We start from the raw sequence: 13,000 nt of genomic DNA, 5'->3' as shown, positions 1-13,000 counted from the left end.
AAAGCTATGTCAGAAATCTCCACTGGCTTTGAAACTATGCTTCAGGGTTGACTGAATGTCCCTAGACCTCTTGGTTTGCTCTGTGGGGCTACCCCTCTAAAGGGGTAGTTGCTTTCTCATCTGTGAAATTAAGTTGCTCCTCACCTTGAAACAAGATGACCTATTCCAGAGTGGAAAAACAAGAAAACAGAAGTCTTAGCTTATGGTTTCAGGGACAAGGGGGAAGAACTAAAAGGCTATCACTTTATAGTTAAGGGAGGGAAAAAAAATTTTTTTTGTTTAAGTCAACCCCATCCAGATACTAAGATAGCCCTAGGCCTGCATGGGAAGCTAGCAGCCTGGAGCCAGGGCCCAGCCTGGAGCCTGGAGCCAGACAAGAGTTTTGAACCATGTGGTATAAGAACTACAAATATTTTAGGGGATAGGACAAGGTCACTGAAACTTGAATTGCAGAGCCTGCTGGGGGGGGGGGCTTCTCTGTCTGAGAAAGGTGAGGTATAGATGGAGACAGATGTGGCCCTTCAGTTTGTCACCCAAAGCTAAGAGGTGACCTGATGTGGGAGAAGCATCGTGGCCCTGAAAGCATGAAAGGCAAGGTAGGGGTCAGTCTCCAGGTGGAAAGCTAACAGGCTGACTTGGCAACTTTGCCCTGCCCTCCTCCCCACAGTCTGGCTACTCAGGGTCCATGTCTACTTGGCTAATCCAGAAAGGACTATAATGGCTATAAAGGACCAAATTAAAAACAATTCTCAGACTGGTTTGTGCAAATGTTTTTTTTTTTTTCTTTTATTTCCACATTTATATCACAAGGTGTCCACTTACTGGACCAAATAGCAAAGTTGCTCCCTTCTGCATCCTGAGAACACAGAAGTCTAGGTACTGTACATTCACTAAGGCTCCTTGTTTTTGCAAATCGCGTTTATGACAAATAACCATAAGGCAAACGAATCTAAAGGAATGGTTATGAGTGTTTCCAGCGTACAGACAGGTCTCCTCTCACCCAACAGTACAGCTTACACACCAGTAGCACCCGCGGTTACTTTTGTGGGTTTTTTTTTTTGTTTTTTTTTTTTGTTTGTTTTTTTTGGGGAGGAAGGGACTCTAGGAAGGTGAACTTTTCTAGATTTGTGCAGGAAGGGGAAAACGAAGAGGGAGGAACAAAGTAAAGTTACTCATCTGGTGGTGAGATGGAAAAGGGGGATAAAATAAACTCTAGAAAACTTAAATTTTGCAGCATTTCTTTAAAAACTGGGTTTTAACTGAAACGAGATACAAATGTGTGGATGCCCATGGAGTGTGGGTCAAACTGCTGGCCAGTTGGCCTGACTGATGCCAGCAGCTTGCTATAGCTGAGAAGCTTCTGGCACCACGATGGAAAAGCTGGCCAGGTGGGGTGCAAACAGAGGCTGCAGTGTTGCCCACTGCCTCACTCAGGGCCACATTAAAAAACAGAAAATGCAAAGAGATGAGATGCGTGCTTCTGTTGCTGTGTTAAAGGTAACCTCTTCCACAGGTTTTCTCTGCCTGCCTGCAACTGAGGTCCCAGCTCATGGGGGCTGGGCAGCGTCCACACCTCTTCTGAGGTGGGGAACTAACGCTTTTTATAGCTGGTTTGCTATAGAGTTCTGAACTCACTTTGCTGGCCTTCCTTCCACACGGTCCTTCCTTTGCAATTTTGTTAGTAAACTGGTAGCAGCATTTCACAAAAGAAGGAGAATTTTGAGGGAAGAGCACGGAGAGACCTAGAGACTCTCGCCCCCTCCCTCCCGCCCCAGGCCGGACTCCCTGGATTCCCAACCACTGGAGGTGGCAGGGTCCTGGCGCCCCACCCTCCACGGCTAACTGCAAGGTGGGAATGCACTTAGAGCCCGCGGGACGGTCAGTCCAAGCAGACATAAGGCAGAATGTTCAACCGCCCGTCGTCGCCGTGCGGGTCGAGCGATATGCACTGCGTCCAGTCATACCAGTTACCCTGTGTGTCCTGACACCCATTCACCCCTGGCCACTGGTGGGCCTGGATTCTGTCCAGATCGTCCTGTGTGACCTCTCGGCTCAGCCCAGGGAGGTCCGTGGGTGGGCCGTGAGGCACCAGCACGTGTGGCTTCCGGGCCCCACGCCGAGTGCTCTCCTCCTGCTTCAGGTACTCGGACATGAAGTGGTGAGCCCCTGGGGTCTGCGCACCCGATGATGAGAGCAGGCTGCTCTGCCGGCTCAGGTACGATTGGATGATCTCGTTGCGCGACAGCTCCTTCCAGTTCGTCTGTTCAAAAGGGCTCTGGAGGTTGGCCTTGGCCTCGGGTTTGTCCAGCTCTGTCCTGGGCTGCTCTGTGTGCACAGGGCTGTCGGCCCGCACTGGCTCTTTCTGGGTCAGAGGTTTGATCTGTCTTGTCATGGGGTCAAAGGTGAGCTTCCGCTCTTTTAACCGGACAGGTTTGACGCCCGCCTCGGCCACTTGCCCGTCCAAATTAACCGTGTAGTCACGAGGCCGGTACCTCTTCTTCTTTTTGCTGTCCGAGCCACCGGAGGAGGCAGCATCGCTGTCTGCCTTGGAGGAGTCTGGGGAGAAGCCTGCCCGGGGCAGGAGAGGCTCGGCTGGGGGCAGCCCTGCCTTGCAGCCTGGCCCTGAGAGCCGCTGGTGGCCCTCAGGCTGTTCTAGCCAGCGCACCGGGCTCTCTGCACTGGGCAGCAGCTCCAGTCGCCGCACAGGGGGTGTGGATGGCTGGGCCAACGGAAGCGGTGATGGCACCTGTGTGGCATCAAGCGACTGGGGCCTCTGTGAGGGACTGGGCACCGAGCCCTTGTATGTGTACGGGCTCCGTTGCCGGGCAAAGGAGCCCTCGTGCCGTGAGTTCCGGGGACTGAAAGAGCATCGAGGTGGTGCCTTGGGGTGGGGGGGGCCGGGAGTCTCGTCCACCCTGTCCAGCTGCTGCAGCAGCACAGCCTTCGTCTGCAAGCAGGGCCCGGGGGGCTTGCCTAGGCCCGGGGAGCTAGTGTGAGGCCTCACGGCGTTGATGGGGATCTTGCCGCTGTGCTTGTCATTCTCGCTGTGCTCCAAGCGGCTGCCCTCAGGGCCCGCATGCCCACTGCCGTCCAAGGAGCCAGGGAAGCTCTCAGGGCTCCCACTGATCCCGTTAGTGGGGAGGGGGGACAAGTTGGGTACCAGGGAGTCGTGGCTTGCTTTGGAGACCTTGGGAGGTGGCCCAGGGTGGCCAAGGTCACGCTGGTCTCCCCGGCGCTTGCGGCTACCCAGCCTGTCCAGCCGCTGCCCGGGCAGCCTCTGGATGTCGTTGCGGTTCTTCAGGTCGTGGATGCTCTTGGGTGGGCCAGCTGCCCCTGCCTCTGGCCGACAGTTATGGGCACCCCCATTGGCTGAGCCAGTGGCGCCTGCCAGCCCCCGCAGTGTGGCCTCATTCTGGTGCACGGGCTCGATGAGCTTCTGCCAGCTCCGCAGCAGCTTCTTGGCCCGCTTGGCAAGCTCCTCATTCTTCGTCTTCTTGCGGACATCGTTGATGAGCTTCCCAAGTCGAGTTTCCTACAGCCAGAGAGAGATGATGACACACTTATAGGACAGGGAAACCTCATGAAAAAGGGAGCTGAGTGAGAAATGACGGGGAGCACCCCATGTCTTTGAAATGACCTCACACTGGGCCCTAAACCACTGGCTTCCCAGACACAAAACCTATGAGGATTTGGAGCCTTCGTGGCATTTAAATTCTCAAATCCAAGTCCTCAGACTTTACGGTCCCAGGGCCACAGGTGGCATTCTCAGAAGCTCCTGGAGGCTGTAGCCCATCAAGATCACTGCAAGGACACTTTGTCAGGGGAGCTTTCTGGGTGAAAGCACATTGTGACAAAGGCAACAGCAAACAGAAGACCTTTAGCCAGCGTCACTCACATGAATCTCCATAGGCATGGCCGCCCCCTTCCCCCAGAGTGTGTAGGGCCTCCTGCAGAGACAACTGCAGCCACCCAGTTCCTGCAATGCCCATGGTAAGACAGTACTCTTGGAGCACGTGCTATGGACTGGCACAACGTAGTCCAGGAGGGCACGCCCCGTCACTCCTCTTAAGGCCTCACTTGGCCAGTGAGCAATGGCTGTGATCTCCAAGAAACCAGGAAAGACCTGGGTTGGGGCAGCTTGGGTCCCGCCCACACCATCCTCCCTAGTGCTCGAGCCCAGGAACACTCACCTCCAGTGCCTCTTTGGTAATGGGGTATTTCTCCAGGCTGGAGATGACTTCCTGCACCGCCACCATGTTCCGGATCTGCTAAACAAGAGCCAGTGTATCAGACCTTGGGCACTTCTTTCTCCCCATCCCAGCCTGCTCCAGAAATCCGCCTTCCCAAAAGCCAATGGAGCCAACATTACCAAAGCCCCGACCTCATGCAGCCTCCTACCTGCTCTCAGGGGCCAACATGACTCCTGTCCGCTTCCTCTAGTGCATGGTATGCAGTTTACCATGAGCCTGTCCATGTACACTCCCACTTGCCCAAGTAGCTGGCACACAACTGAAATTAACAGTGATTATGAAACAATATCTGCTCTTGCTATGGGAGATGCGCTACTGGACTCTGCCATTTGATGGGAGGCTGAAGGATTTATCAAATAAAATGCACCAGGTTTAAAAGACTGATATGTAATAATCCAATCAGTTTTTTGTTTTTGTTTTTTTTTTTTTTGGTCTTTTTGCCATTTCTTGGGCCTCTCCTGTGGCATATGGAGGTTCCCAGGCTAGGGGTCTAACCAGAGCCACAGCAACACGGGATCCGAGCTGCGTCTGCAACCTACACTACAGCTCATAGCAAAGCTGGATCCTTAACCCACTGAGCAAGACCAGGGATCGAACCCGCAACCTCATGGTTCTTAGTCGGATTTGTTAACCACTGTGCCACGACGGGAACTCCTAATCCAGTCCGTTTGATTACACTAAGAAGATCTTTATAGAATTCATCCAAAGATACCATAAGGATTGCAAAAGTCACAAAGTGGGAGAAGACTGACACTACAGGGCCCCAAGGATCCCTATCTGGAGCATACAGAGAACCTGGGTCAGGAGACACAAATAGGAACTCGATAAAACGAGATTGTGCAGCAGTGCTCAACTCTCTTAGTCATCAGGAGATGCAAAGTGAACCCACAAGTGGCTACACTGCACACACCCGACTGGTGGAAATGGGATCTGACAATACCAGGTTGTTCTGGGGCACAGCCAACTCTGGGGAGTGATCGTCTGTGTCTAGTCAAGTCAAATGTGTGCCTGTCTCATGACCAAGCAATTCTATCCCTCATATAATACTTGCTACAAGCCAGGCCCTGTTCTATATACCAAGGTCTGTTTCCATAGACCTTGAAGAATTACCACACAGACCTGTGTAGAATTATCACAGCAACCTCAGGGGAAGGTACTACTATCAAAATCACATTTATGGATAGGGATGGCACAGAAAGGTGTGGGTCATATGGCTATATGTTGTAATGATACCAGTGTCCTCTGTGAGTTGAAGGAACAGACCGAGAAATTCAAGAGTACTGGAAATGAGCACACTGAAGCTTCATGCATTAAAAAGACAAAGCTTAAACCAAGAGGGATGAAAAGTCACAGAAAATATCATATTGTTGATTCCATTTAAACCAAGCATCACCGCACACTCAAAAATTAACTCAAAATGAATCAGACCTAAAGGTGAAAGCAAAAACTCTTTTAAGTCTTCTCAAAGAAACAGGAGAATATCTTTGCAACCATGGGGTAGACAAAGATTTCTTAGGAGCCCTAAAGCACTAATGTCAAAGAAAACATACTGTCAAACTGAGCATTAAAATCAAGAACTCCTGCTTATTAAAATAAGACACTGTTAATGAAGAGGCAAGCCTCAGCCTGAGAGGACATGTTGACAGAGCACATCTGGTGAAGGATTTGGATCCAGAACTGGTGAAGAACTCCTGCAGCTCAACACCCCTCAGCAGCTGCAGGTTTCTGATGGGCTAGCTGAAAGGGGGAAGCCACGGCTCCTGAGGAAGCCCCCCTCCCCTCCCAGATGGCACAGTGAGCACATCATAACACACACACACACAAAGAACCAAGTTATGCAGTCATGTGAAAGGGCACAAAGAAAGGTATATTGCCCACCCAGCCACTACAGTGTGTTTCCTTGTATTTTTCCAAAAATATTCCTTGTATACAAGCCTGTGTATAAACTTATGACACACTAAAAAACAAAACATGGTTCTATGCCTTGCTTTTTCTTACATCAAAAACTTCCGGAGTTCCCATCGTGGCGCAGTGGTTAACGAATCCGACTAGGAACCATGAGGTTGCGGGTTCCATCCCTGCCCTTGCTTAGTGGGTTAACGATCCGGCATTGCCGTGAGCTGTGGTGTAGGTTGCAGATGCGGCTCGGATCCCGCGTTGCTGTGGCTCTGGCGTAGGCTGGCAGCTACATCTCTGATTAGACCCCTAGCCTGGGAACCTCCATATGCCGCGGGAGCGGCCCAAGAAATGGCAAAAGGACAAAAAAAAAAAAAAAGAAAAAAAAAAAAACTTCCGACATCACAGACCTCTTCCCTTTGCTCAGCATTCCAGTAGGAGGAGGGCTCCACTTGAGCCGCCACATTGGGGGGACACTTAGGCATTTCCACTCTCAGTTACAAACAAAGCTGCAGTCACCACCTTTGCTAGATATGACTTTGGGCTAACACAGAACAGCTAGAGGGGCTGTTGGCACAAAGGCCATGAATAGTTATAATGAGCCCCCAGGGAGGCTGCTTCCACTGCGCCCATGGCAGTAGAGGAAGGTGAGGAAGCCTGTTTCTCACATCCTTGCCAGTACTGTGATGTTACCGGTTTCCTATTGCTGCCAAAATGACCACACATGATTATAAACTGAGTAGCTTAAATGACACGTTGTATATCATCTCAGGTTCTGGAGGTCAGGAGGCCAGTTTGGGTCTCCCCGGGCTGAGATCCAGGTGTTGGCAGCTGCCCTCCTTTCAGGAGACTTTCAAGGGCCCATTTCCTACTCCTTCAGAGAGTTGGCAGAATTTGGTTCCTTACTGCCATAGGACTGAGGTCCCCATTTCCTTGCTGGCTATCATCTGTAAGCCAGAAGGCACTGCATTTTCTGGCTCACTACTCCTCACCCTCCATCTTCAAAGTCAGATATGGGGTTGAGTGCTCCTATTGCACCTGACACAGGCAGGAAAGGGTCTCTGTTCTAAAGATTTAATTAAGCTGGGCCCTCCCAGATAATCCAGGCCTGCACCATTGATTATATCTGCAAAGTCTCTTCTGCCATGTAAGGTACCACACACCAGCTTTTCTCACTTGCTCCATGTCCAGCTAAAGGCAGACATCACCCCTACCCCCCACTCTAGCTCTTCTGTCTCCTCTTAGTATAAACTGCACAGTGACCATAGAGCAGCAACAGTGGCCCTCACTGCCCAACAGGGCTTTTGCAAAGCTGCTTCTGCCAGGGGGCTAATCTGCACCTAGGCAACTAAGGCCACCACTCATAGTGTTCTTGTCTGGGGCTGTGTCTGTGAACACATCCAGATGGCCCTAAAAACCTACTCCAAGCTGCACTGAAGGAGGGGGTCTGCCAGAAAAACACAATCCATCCTCTGCATACCTCTAACATGCGACAGGCAGGGATTCAGCACAGAAGAGACTGGACAGTTAGGAGGCTGGCCCCTCAGGGACTGCGAGGCCACCCACTCCCTGTCCCCAGCCCTGGGATTCTGGCCCCAACAGGGTCCTAGGTTTGCCACATGGCCTGTCTCCATCCCAGTGACCTCACCCTGGTATATTTAGAGCCCTGGGTCTCCACACACTCCTGAACCAGCAGTCACCGAAAGTGAGCCCGGCAGCACAGAGTGTCCTTGTCCTTAGGCAGACATTGTCCTGCTGCCAGATAGGAGGGGGGAGGCAGAACACCTGAGAAGCCAGGGACTGCAGCAAGCTGGGGTTGCAGACCTCGCACAGCCAGAGACCCTCCTGGAAGTTGCACAGGAGCAGGGATGGGATAAGGCTACTGGGCCCTACTGTCATGGTCCAGCAGCTCCCACAGGGGGGGTGGTGCAGAGGCCTTCAGCTTTGAGAAGGCTCTCAGCCTCTTGGCCCTGTGGAAAATGCTATGTCCTCTGCCTTTCTCTTTTGGCCCTTGCTGCGTGCAAGTTCAGGATCACACACTTGGGGCTCATCCCTCTGCTCTTAGGCCATGATGGCAAAGACATTGAGCACTGTCTAGGCAGCATCACCTGGGCATTCTGGAGGCAATCGGGCCCTAGGGACCAGGAAGCAGACTCTGAGAAATACTCCAGGGGTCTGGCACCAAGCCCTGCTCTCACCACATCCAACAGGCAGGAGTTCTAGGGTCTATGCAATGCCAGGTTGGGCCTCTGGCCTCATACCTAGCAGGCAGTGACACCCCAGCAGACTGCAGCCCTTGTCTTTCACCCTCAGTGAAAGGGCCCCTGCTGTAGCAGAGATGCCAAGGCTCAGATGGGGCAAAGGGGAGGCTCCATCTAGGCTCCAGGCCTATAAAGCCCAGCACGGGCCCCTTGGGGCAGGGAGGTATATATCAGGTAGAAGTCAAGCCAGAGGGGTCTATGGCAAAGGTGGCATCTAAGCAGGGCCGCCAAGGGTGGACAGCAGAGGCCCTGACACCTCAGGAAATGGTGAGATGGCACCAAAGTACCAGAGAGGGGAGAGGGGTCCAGAGCAAAGACAGCAAAGCGGCATGAGCCAGGACGCCAGGAGGAAGAACAGACCTGAGGGAGGTAAACTGGCTACACAACCTGCTTTCCATAAACTTCAGCTACTGTGGGAGCCGAACTGCTCCCACTATCCCAACAGACCATTCATCTCTGCCCGGTTTCTAGGGCCTTCCTGGCATTATCTGTCTGAAAAAACACGATCACAGCAGAGACACTGTGCCATTGCTAAATGAGGAGGAAGTCTCTGAGCCACTCCCAGGTATTGCCCTCCAGAGAGACTTTGGGGAAGTTCTACAGTTCAGAGAGCCCAAGGGTCATGCATAGCCTCTTGCGGTCAGAAATAGCCTGGCAAGTCCATGACCCTTTCAGCCTTTTGATACCTCCCTTGGGATTTATCCTCTGTTTAAAACCAACCAACAAAACAAAACAAACAAACAAAAAAAACCTAACCTCTCAAAACCACTTGCCAAACGGCTCTCCCTCAAGGGCTAGAAATCATACATGAGGGACGTCTGAACACCTGCAGCCTCATCTTCTCATTAGGGCTCCTTCAATAGGTACAGATTAATCTGTATTTCATTAACAATTAGTGAGCCAAGTATCACCTCCCCTTTCTACCAATGCTGACTTCCCGTGCAAACTGCTCACTGTCCCAGCCCACTTATTTTCATTATTTGACTGGCCTCTTTATGGCAAATAAATACCTTGCCAGGTTGGTGATGTCTGGCCCTGTGCACAAGGATGCCTAACCAGCCTCAGGGAAGGAGCAGGGTGGGCGTGGCAGAGGAAGGTGTCAGGAGCAGGGAGAGTTACTGTGGAAGGGCAAGGAGCAGGCAGGGTGGGCCAGGCAGTGAAGGCAGGACAGGGAGTCAGTGGGCAGCCCCAGGTGTGGCTCAGGTGAACACACAGTCATTGGGAGACAACTGGTGGACGTGACTCCTTCACTATCACACTGGAGACTCACATATATCTGCAGTCAGGCAAGGAAGTGAACATCCACCCCAGGTAGAAAGAAGGTAAAGTAGCCGGTGTCTCCACATGGACTACACAGGCTCCTCCTAGCCAGCCTCAGTGAGGGGACAAGAAAGATCATGTCTGAGCATATCCTCACTCACACTTCAGAGATGCCCCTCACCACTGACCCAGTTCCCACCAAGAGCAGGTGTGGAAGTAGCAAGGCCCCCATTCCTGGAGAGCCCCTCGGCGCTTGCTAAGTCACTACTCCAGAATGGGAGGAAGGAAGGGGGGACTGACATGCACAAGTGACAGGACCTGACAGGAACAAGGGAAAAAGGCAGCTCTCGGGCAGCCTTAGTAAGAGAACCGCACAGCACAGGGTGCTACCACTCCTACTCATGCCCAAAGCCGGAGATGTCTCTGTCCTCCCAACACGTTGGGTCACAGGAAAAATGAGAACCTGTGCAAAATTCCATAGCCCACTGTGCTGGGAGAACTGTTAAAGGCTCATCCTCATCATTTTATTTATTTATTTATTTTTGCTTTTTAGGGCTGCACCTCCAGCATATGGAGGTTCCCAGGCTAGGGGTTGAAGCGGAGCTACAGCTGCCAGCCTACACCATAGCCACAGCAATGTGCGATCTGAGCCACATCTGTGACCTACACCACAGCCTATGGCAATGCCAGATCCTTAACTCACTGAGTGAGGCCAGGGATCAAACCCACATCCTCATGGATCCTAGTTGGGTTTGTTAATGCTGAGCCACGATGGGAACTCCCTCATCCTCATCTTTTAATGACAAGTTTTAAGAGTATTTACCGATATGCCCTGGAATCTGGTAGAAAATAATTTACTGGGGGTGGGTGGCAAGAAGGGGATAGATGAAACAATGCTGATTGGCTCTAAGTTGGGACCAACTGAAAGGGGGGAGGGTGCATGGTTATATGATTCTCTCTGATTTTATTTTTTTTTGAAATTTACCACAAATCTAAAAGGTTACAAAACACACCCATTACCTAACATTTGGGTAGAAGATAACACTGGATCTGGCATGAGAGGGCAGCAGCCATGTGGAGGTGAAGTGAGCTAACACCTGTTTTCCAATTCCTCACCACAGATTTGTGCTGCACCATCTGGTGCCTGTGACACCATCTTCACCTCGACCCTTGGGTCAAACTACAGGGCAATCCTCAGAGCTCTGGATCAAGCCCCCTGCAGGCTGCTGAGCTGCTGCTCAAAAGGTCCGGCGCAAAAACAGCCACACTCTTGGGGTGGGAAGGGATCTGGGTCTGCCCTCTGAGACAGCTCCTCACCTCCCTGCTATATAGCCCTCACTCAGAGTGGAACTGGGGCCAGGCATAGGTTTCAAAGCTCCTTTATGCAGGCAAGGCTGGACCTACTCTCTGCCTCCAGCTAGGGAAAACAGCACAGGGTCTGGGAGGGCACCCACCCTAACATGCACCAAACAGCTTCCCATAGGGCTCTCAAAAGGGCCCAGGAGGAAGAAGTTGGCAAGAGTTGTCCCAGGCTTCTGACATAAACCCCTCACTTGTCTGCAGACGCCATCATGTGTGCGCTCCCACGTGCATGAGGTTAGAAGCTAGGTGGAGGGCAGTCAAGGTCTGGGGGCACCTCACAGAGGGGTGCAAACCAGGGTGGGGTAGAAACATGGTAAAGAACCAATGGTGGAGTCGCCATTGTGGCGCAAGGGATTGGCGGCACCTTGGGAGTGCTGGGTTGCAGGTTCAATCCCCAGCCCAGTACAGTGGGTTGGGGATCTGGCATTGCCACAGCTGCAGCTTAGGTCACAACAGTGGCTTGGATCTGATCCCTGGCCCAGGAACTCCATATGCCACAGGGCAACCAAAAATGAAAAAAAAAAAAAAAGAAAAAAGAAAAGAAAGAAAAAGAACCAATGGTAATCCTGGTAATCCAGGGAATGGACAGCCAGAGCTCCACAGCCTGCCCCCTCTAGTCAGCCCAGCATTCCACCTCCTGCCTGACACTGGCACATATGTGATCTGTGATCATGCAGCTGGGCTGCAGGAATCAACCATTCAAGACCTTTCTTCCCAGGCTGCTCCCTGAGGCCACTCTCTGACATGAAGGCACACCACTATCTTCTCCAGAATCCAGGAGACTGGACTGTCTTCAGAAAACCTGTCTATAGCACAGTATGTGGAATCCTCTTTGAAACCAACATCCCGTTGGAAAAAAATATATTAACTGGCCTTCATCACATGTCTGAAAGTTGCTCTGTGAACTGGATCACTGGTCTAAACCTGGATTCATGTGTAGAGGTGGGGCCAGCCCAGTGGGGCAGAACCACCACTGACCAGCCTCCTCCTCATGGTAATTCAGGGGATATGTAGGTGAACCCCAGACCCTGAGTAATTACTACCCTGTGGGGGATTTCCAGCCCTGATGTGAAACAAGGAACCAAGACTTCTTCAGAGTCTACAAGGCTCCTGGCTCACTGCTCCCTTTTCTCCATGCACCAAGGGCTCCCATTCCACCCCAAATCCCCAATCTCTCAGTAATTAAGCTGGACCCGTGCAGCCCTGATGGCAAAGGGGAAAGCCTGCACTTCTGAGTCCAAGCACTGGTGAGAACCAAGGGCAGTAAGCCAGGGTAGGCTCACCCCAGCATGCCTCTCACAGGATCACTACTTGTTGGGTTCCTCCAGGGTCCAAAGTCCTTTCCTTCCTTTCTTGAAACCCCACTTAACAGATAAGGAAACTAAGGGTCCAGGAAGGTAATGGGAGTCCAGCAGTCAACACGCCTCTAAAAGGTAATGGAGCATGGTTTTTTACCTTAGTTTGGCGCAAGGTCTGTCCGTCACACACAGCCCAGCTGGTGCTTTACTAGGTGGGATGAAGGAGGGCACCCAGATGCCACCAGGCTGGTGACATTGGCACCTGGCCCACATATTCTCCCAGCAGGGAAATGCACAGGTTACAAAGTGTTCCTGAAGCCACACGGGGCCAGTGGCTTCATGCCTAGCAGCATCTATGAATGGTCTCTCAGCTACCTCTGCCTTCCCCACCCCCATGGTGCACTAGAACCAGAGCCAGAGATCTCCACACCCAACCACAACAGTAGGGGCTTCAGCCCACCCCCAACGCTTGCCCTGAGCTTCACGCTATTGGTAAACAACAATGACACTGGAGCCTCCTCCCTGCCAGGCCCTGGGAATGGCACACAATGAGGGTAGACTGGCCATCCCCACCCCTGACCACACTGTGACCCTGCATCCAGGCAGCATAGCCCACACCAACACCTTCAGTGGGCTCAAGGGCCACCCGGGCAGCAGTAAAAACTAGTTCACT

At 52.1% G+C, this 13,000-nt stretch overlaps 1 protein-coding gene across 3 annotated transcripts in view; it reads right to left on the bottom strand.

Annotated features, from left to right (window-relative positions):
* Positions 1 to 758: 758 nt before the first annotated feature.
* The window catches only part of MED26 (mediator complex subunit 26), a 51,425-nt gene continuing 39,183 nt past the window's right edge, over positions 759 to 13,000 (bottom strand). For 2 of the 3 annotated variants that reach the window (XM_003480761.5, XM_021083584.2), the window contains exons 2-3: positions 4,191 to 4,265; positions 759 to 3,532 (exon numbers count right to left, since the gene is read on the bottom strand). In XM_003480761.5, coding sequence (XP_003480809.1) covers positions 1,880 to 3,532; positions 4,191 to 4,265 — 1,728 coding nt within the window. In that variant the 3' untranslated portion in view covers positions 759 to 1,879. Of the gene's footprint in view, positions 3,533 to 4,190; positions 4,269 to 13,000 lie in introns of all 3 variants that reach the window. The other variant, XM_005661191.4, reaches the window with a different exon arrangement.

The sequence above is a fragment of the Sus scrofa genome, chromosome 2 (assembly GCF_054392235.1).
Source record: "Sus scrofa isolate SSC_HxYL_T2T_F1_AM1 chromosome 2, Sscrofa_HxYL_maternal_Yorkshire_Landrace_v2.0, whole genome shotgun sequence".
In the NCBI taxonomy this organism is placed as follows: domain Eukaryota; kingdom Metazoa; phylum Chordata; class Mammalia; order Artiodactyla; family Suidae; genus Sus; species Sus scrofa.
This window is presented reverse-complemented; position numbering and strand designations above follow the sequence as displayed.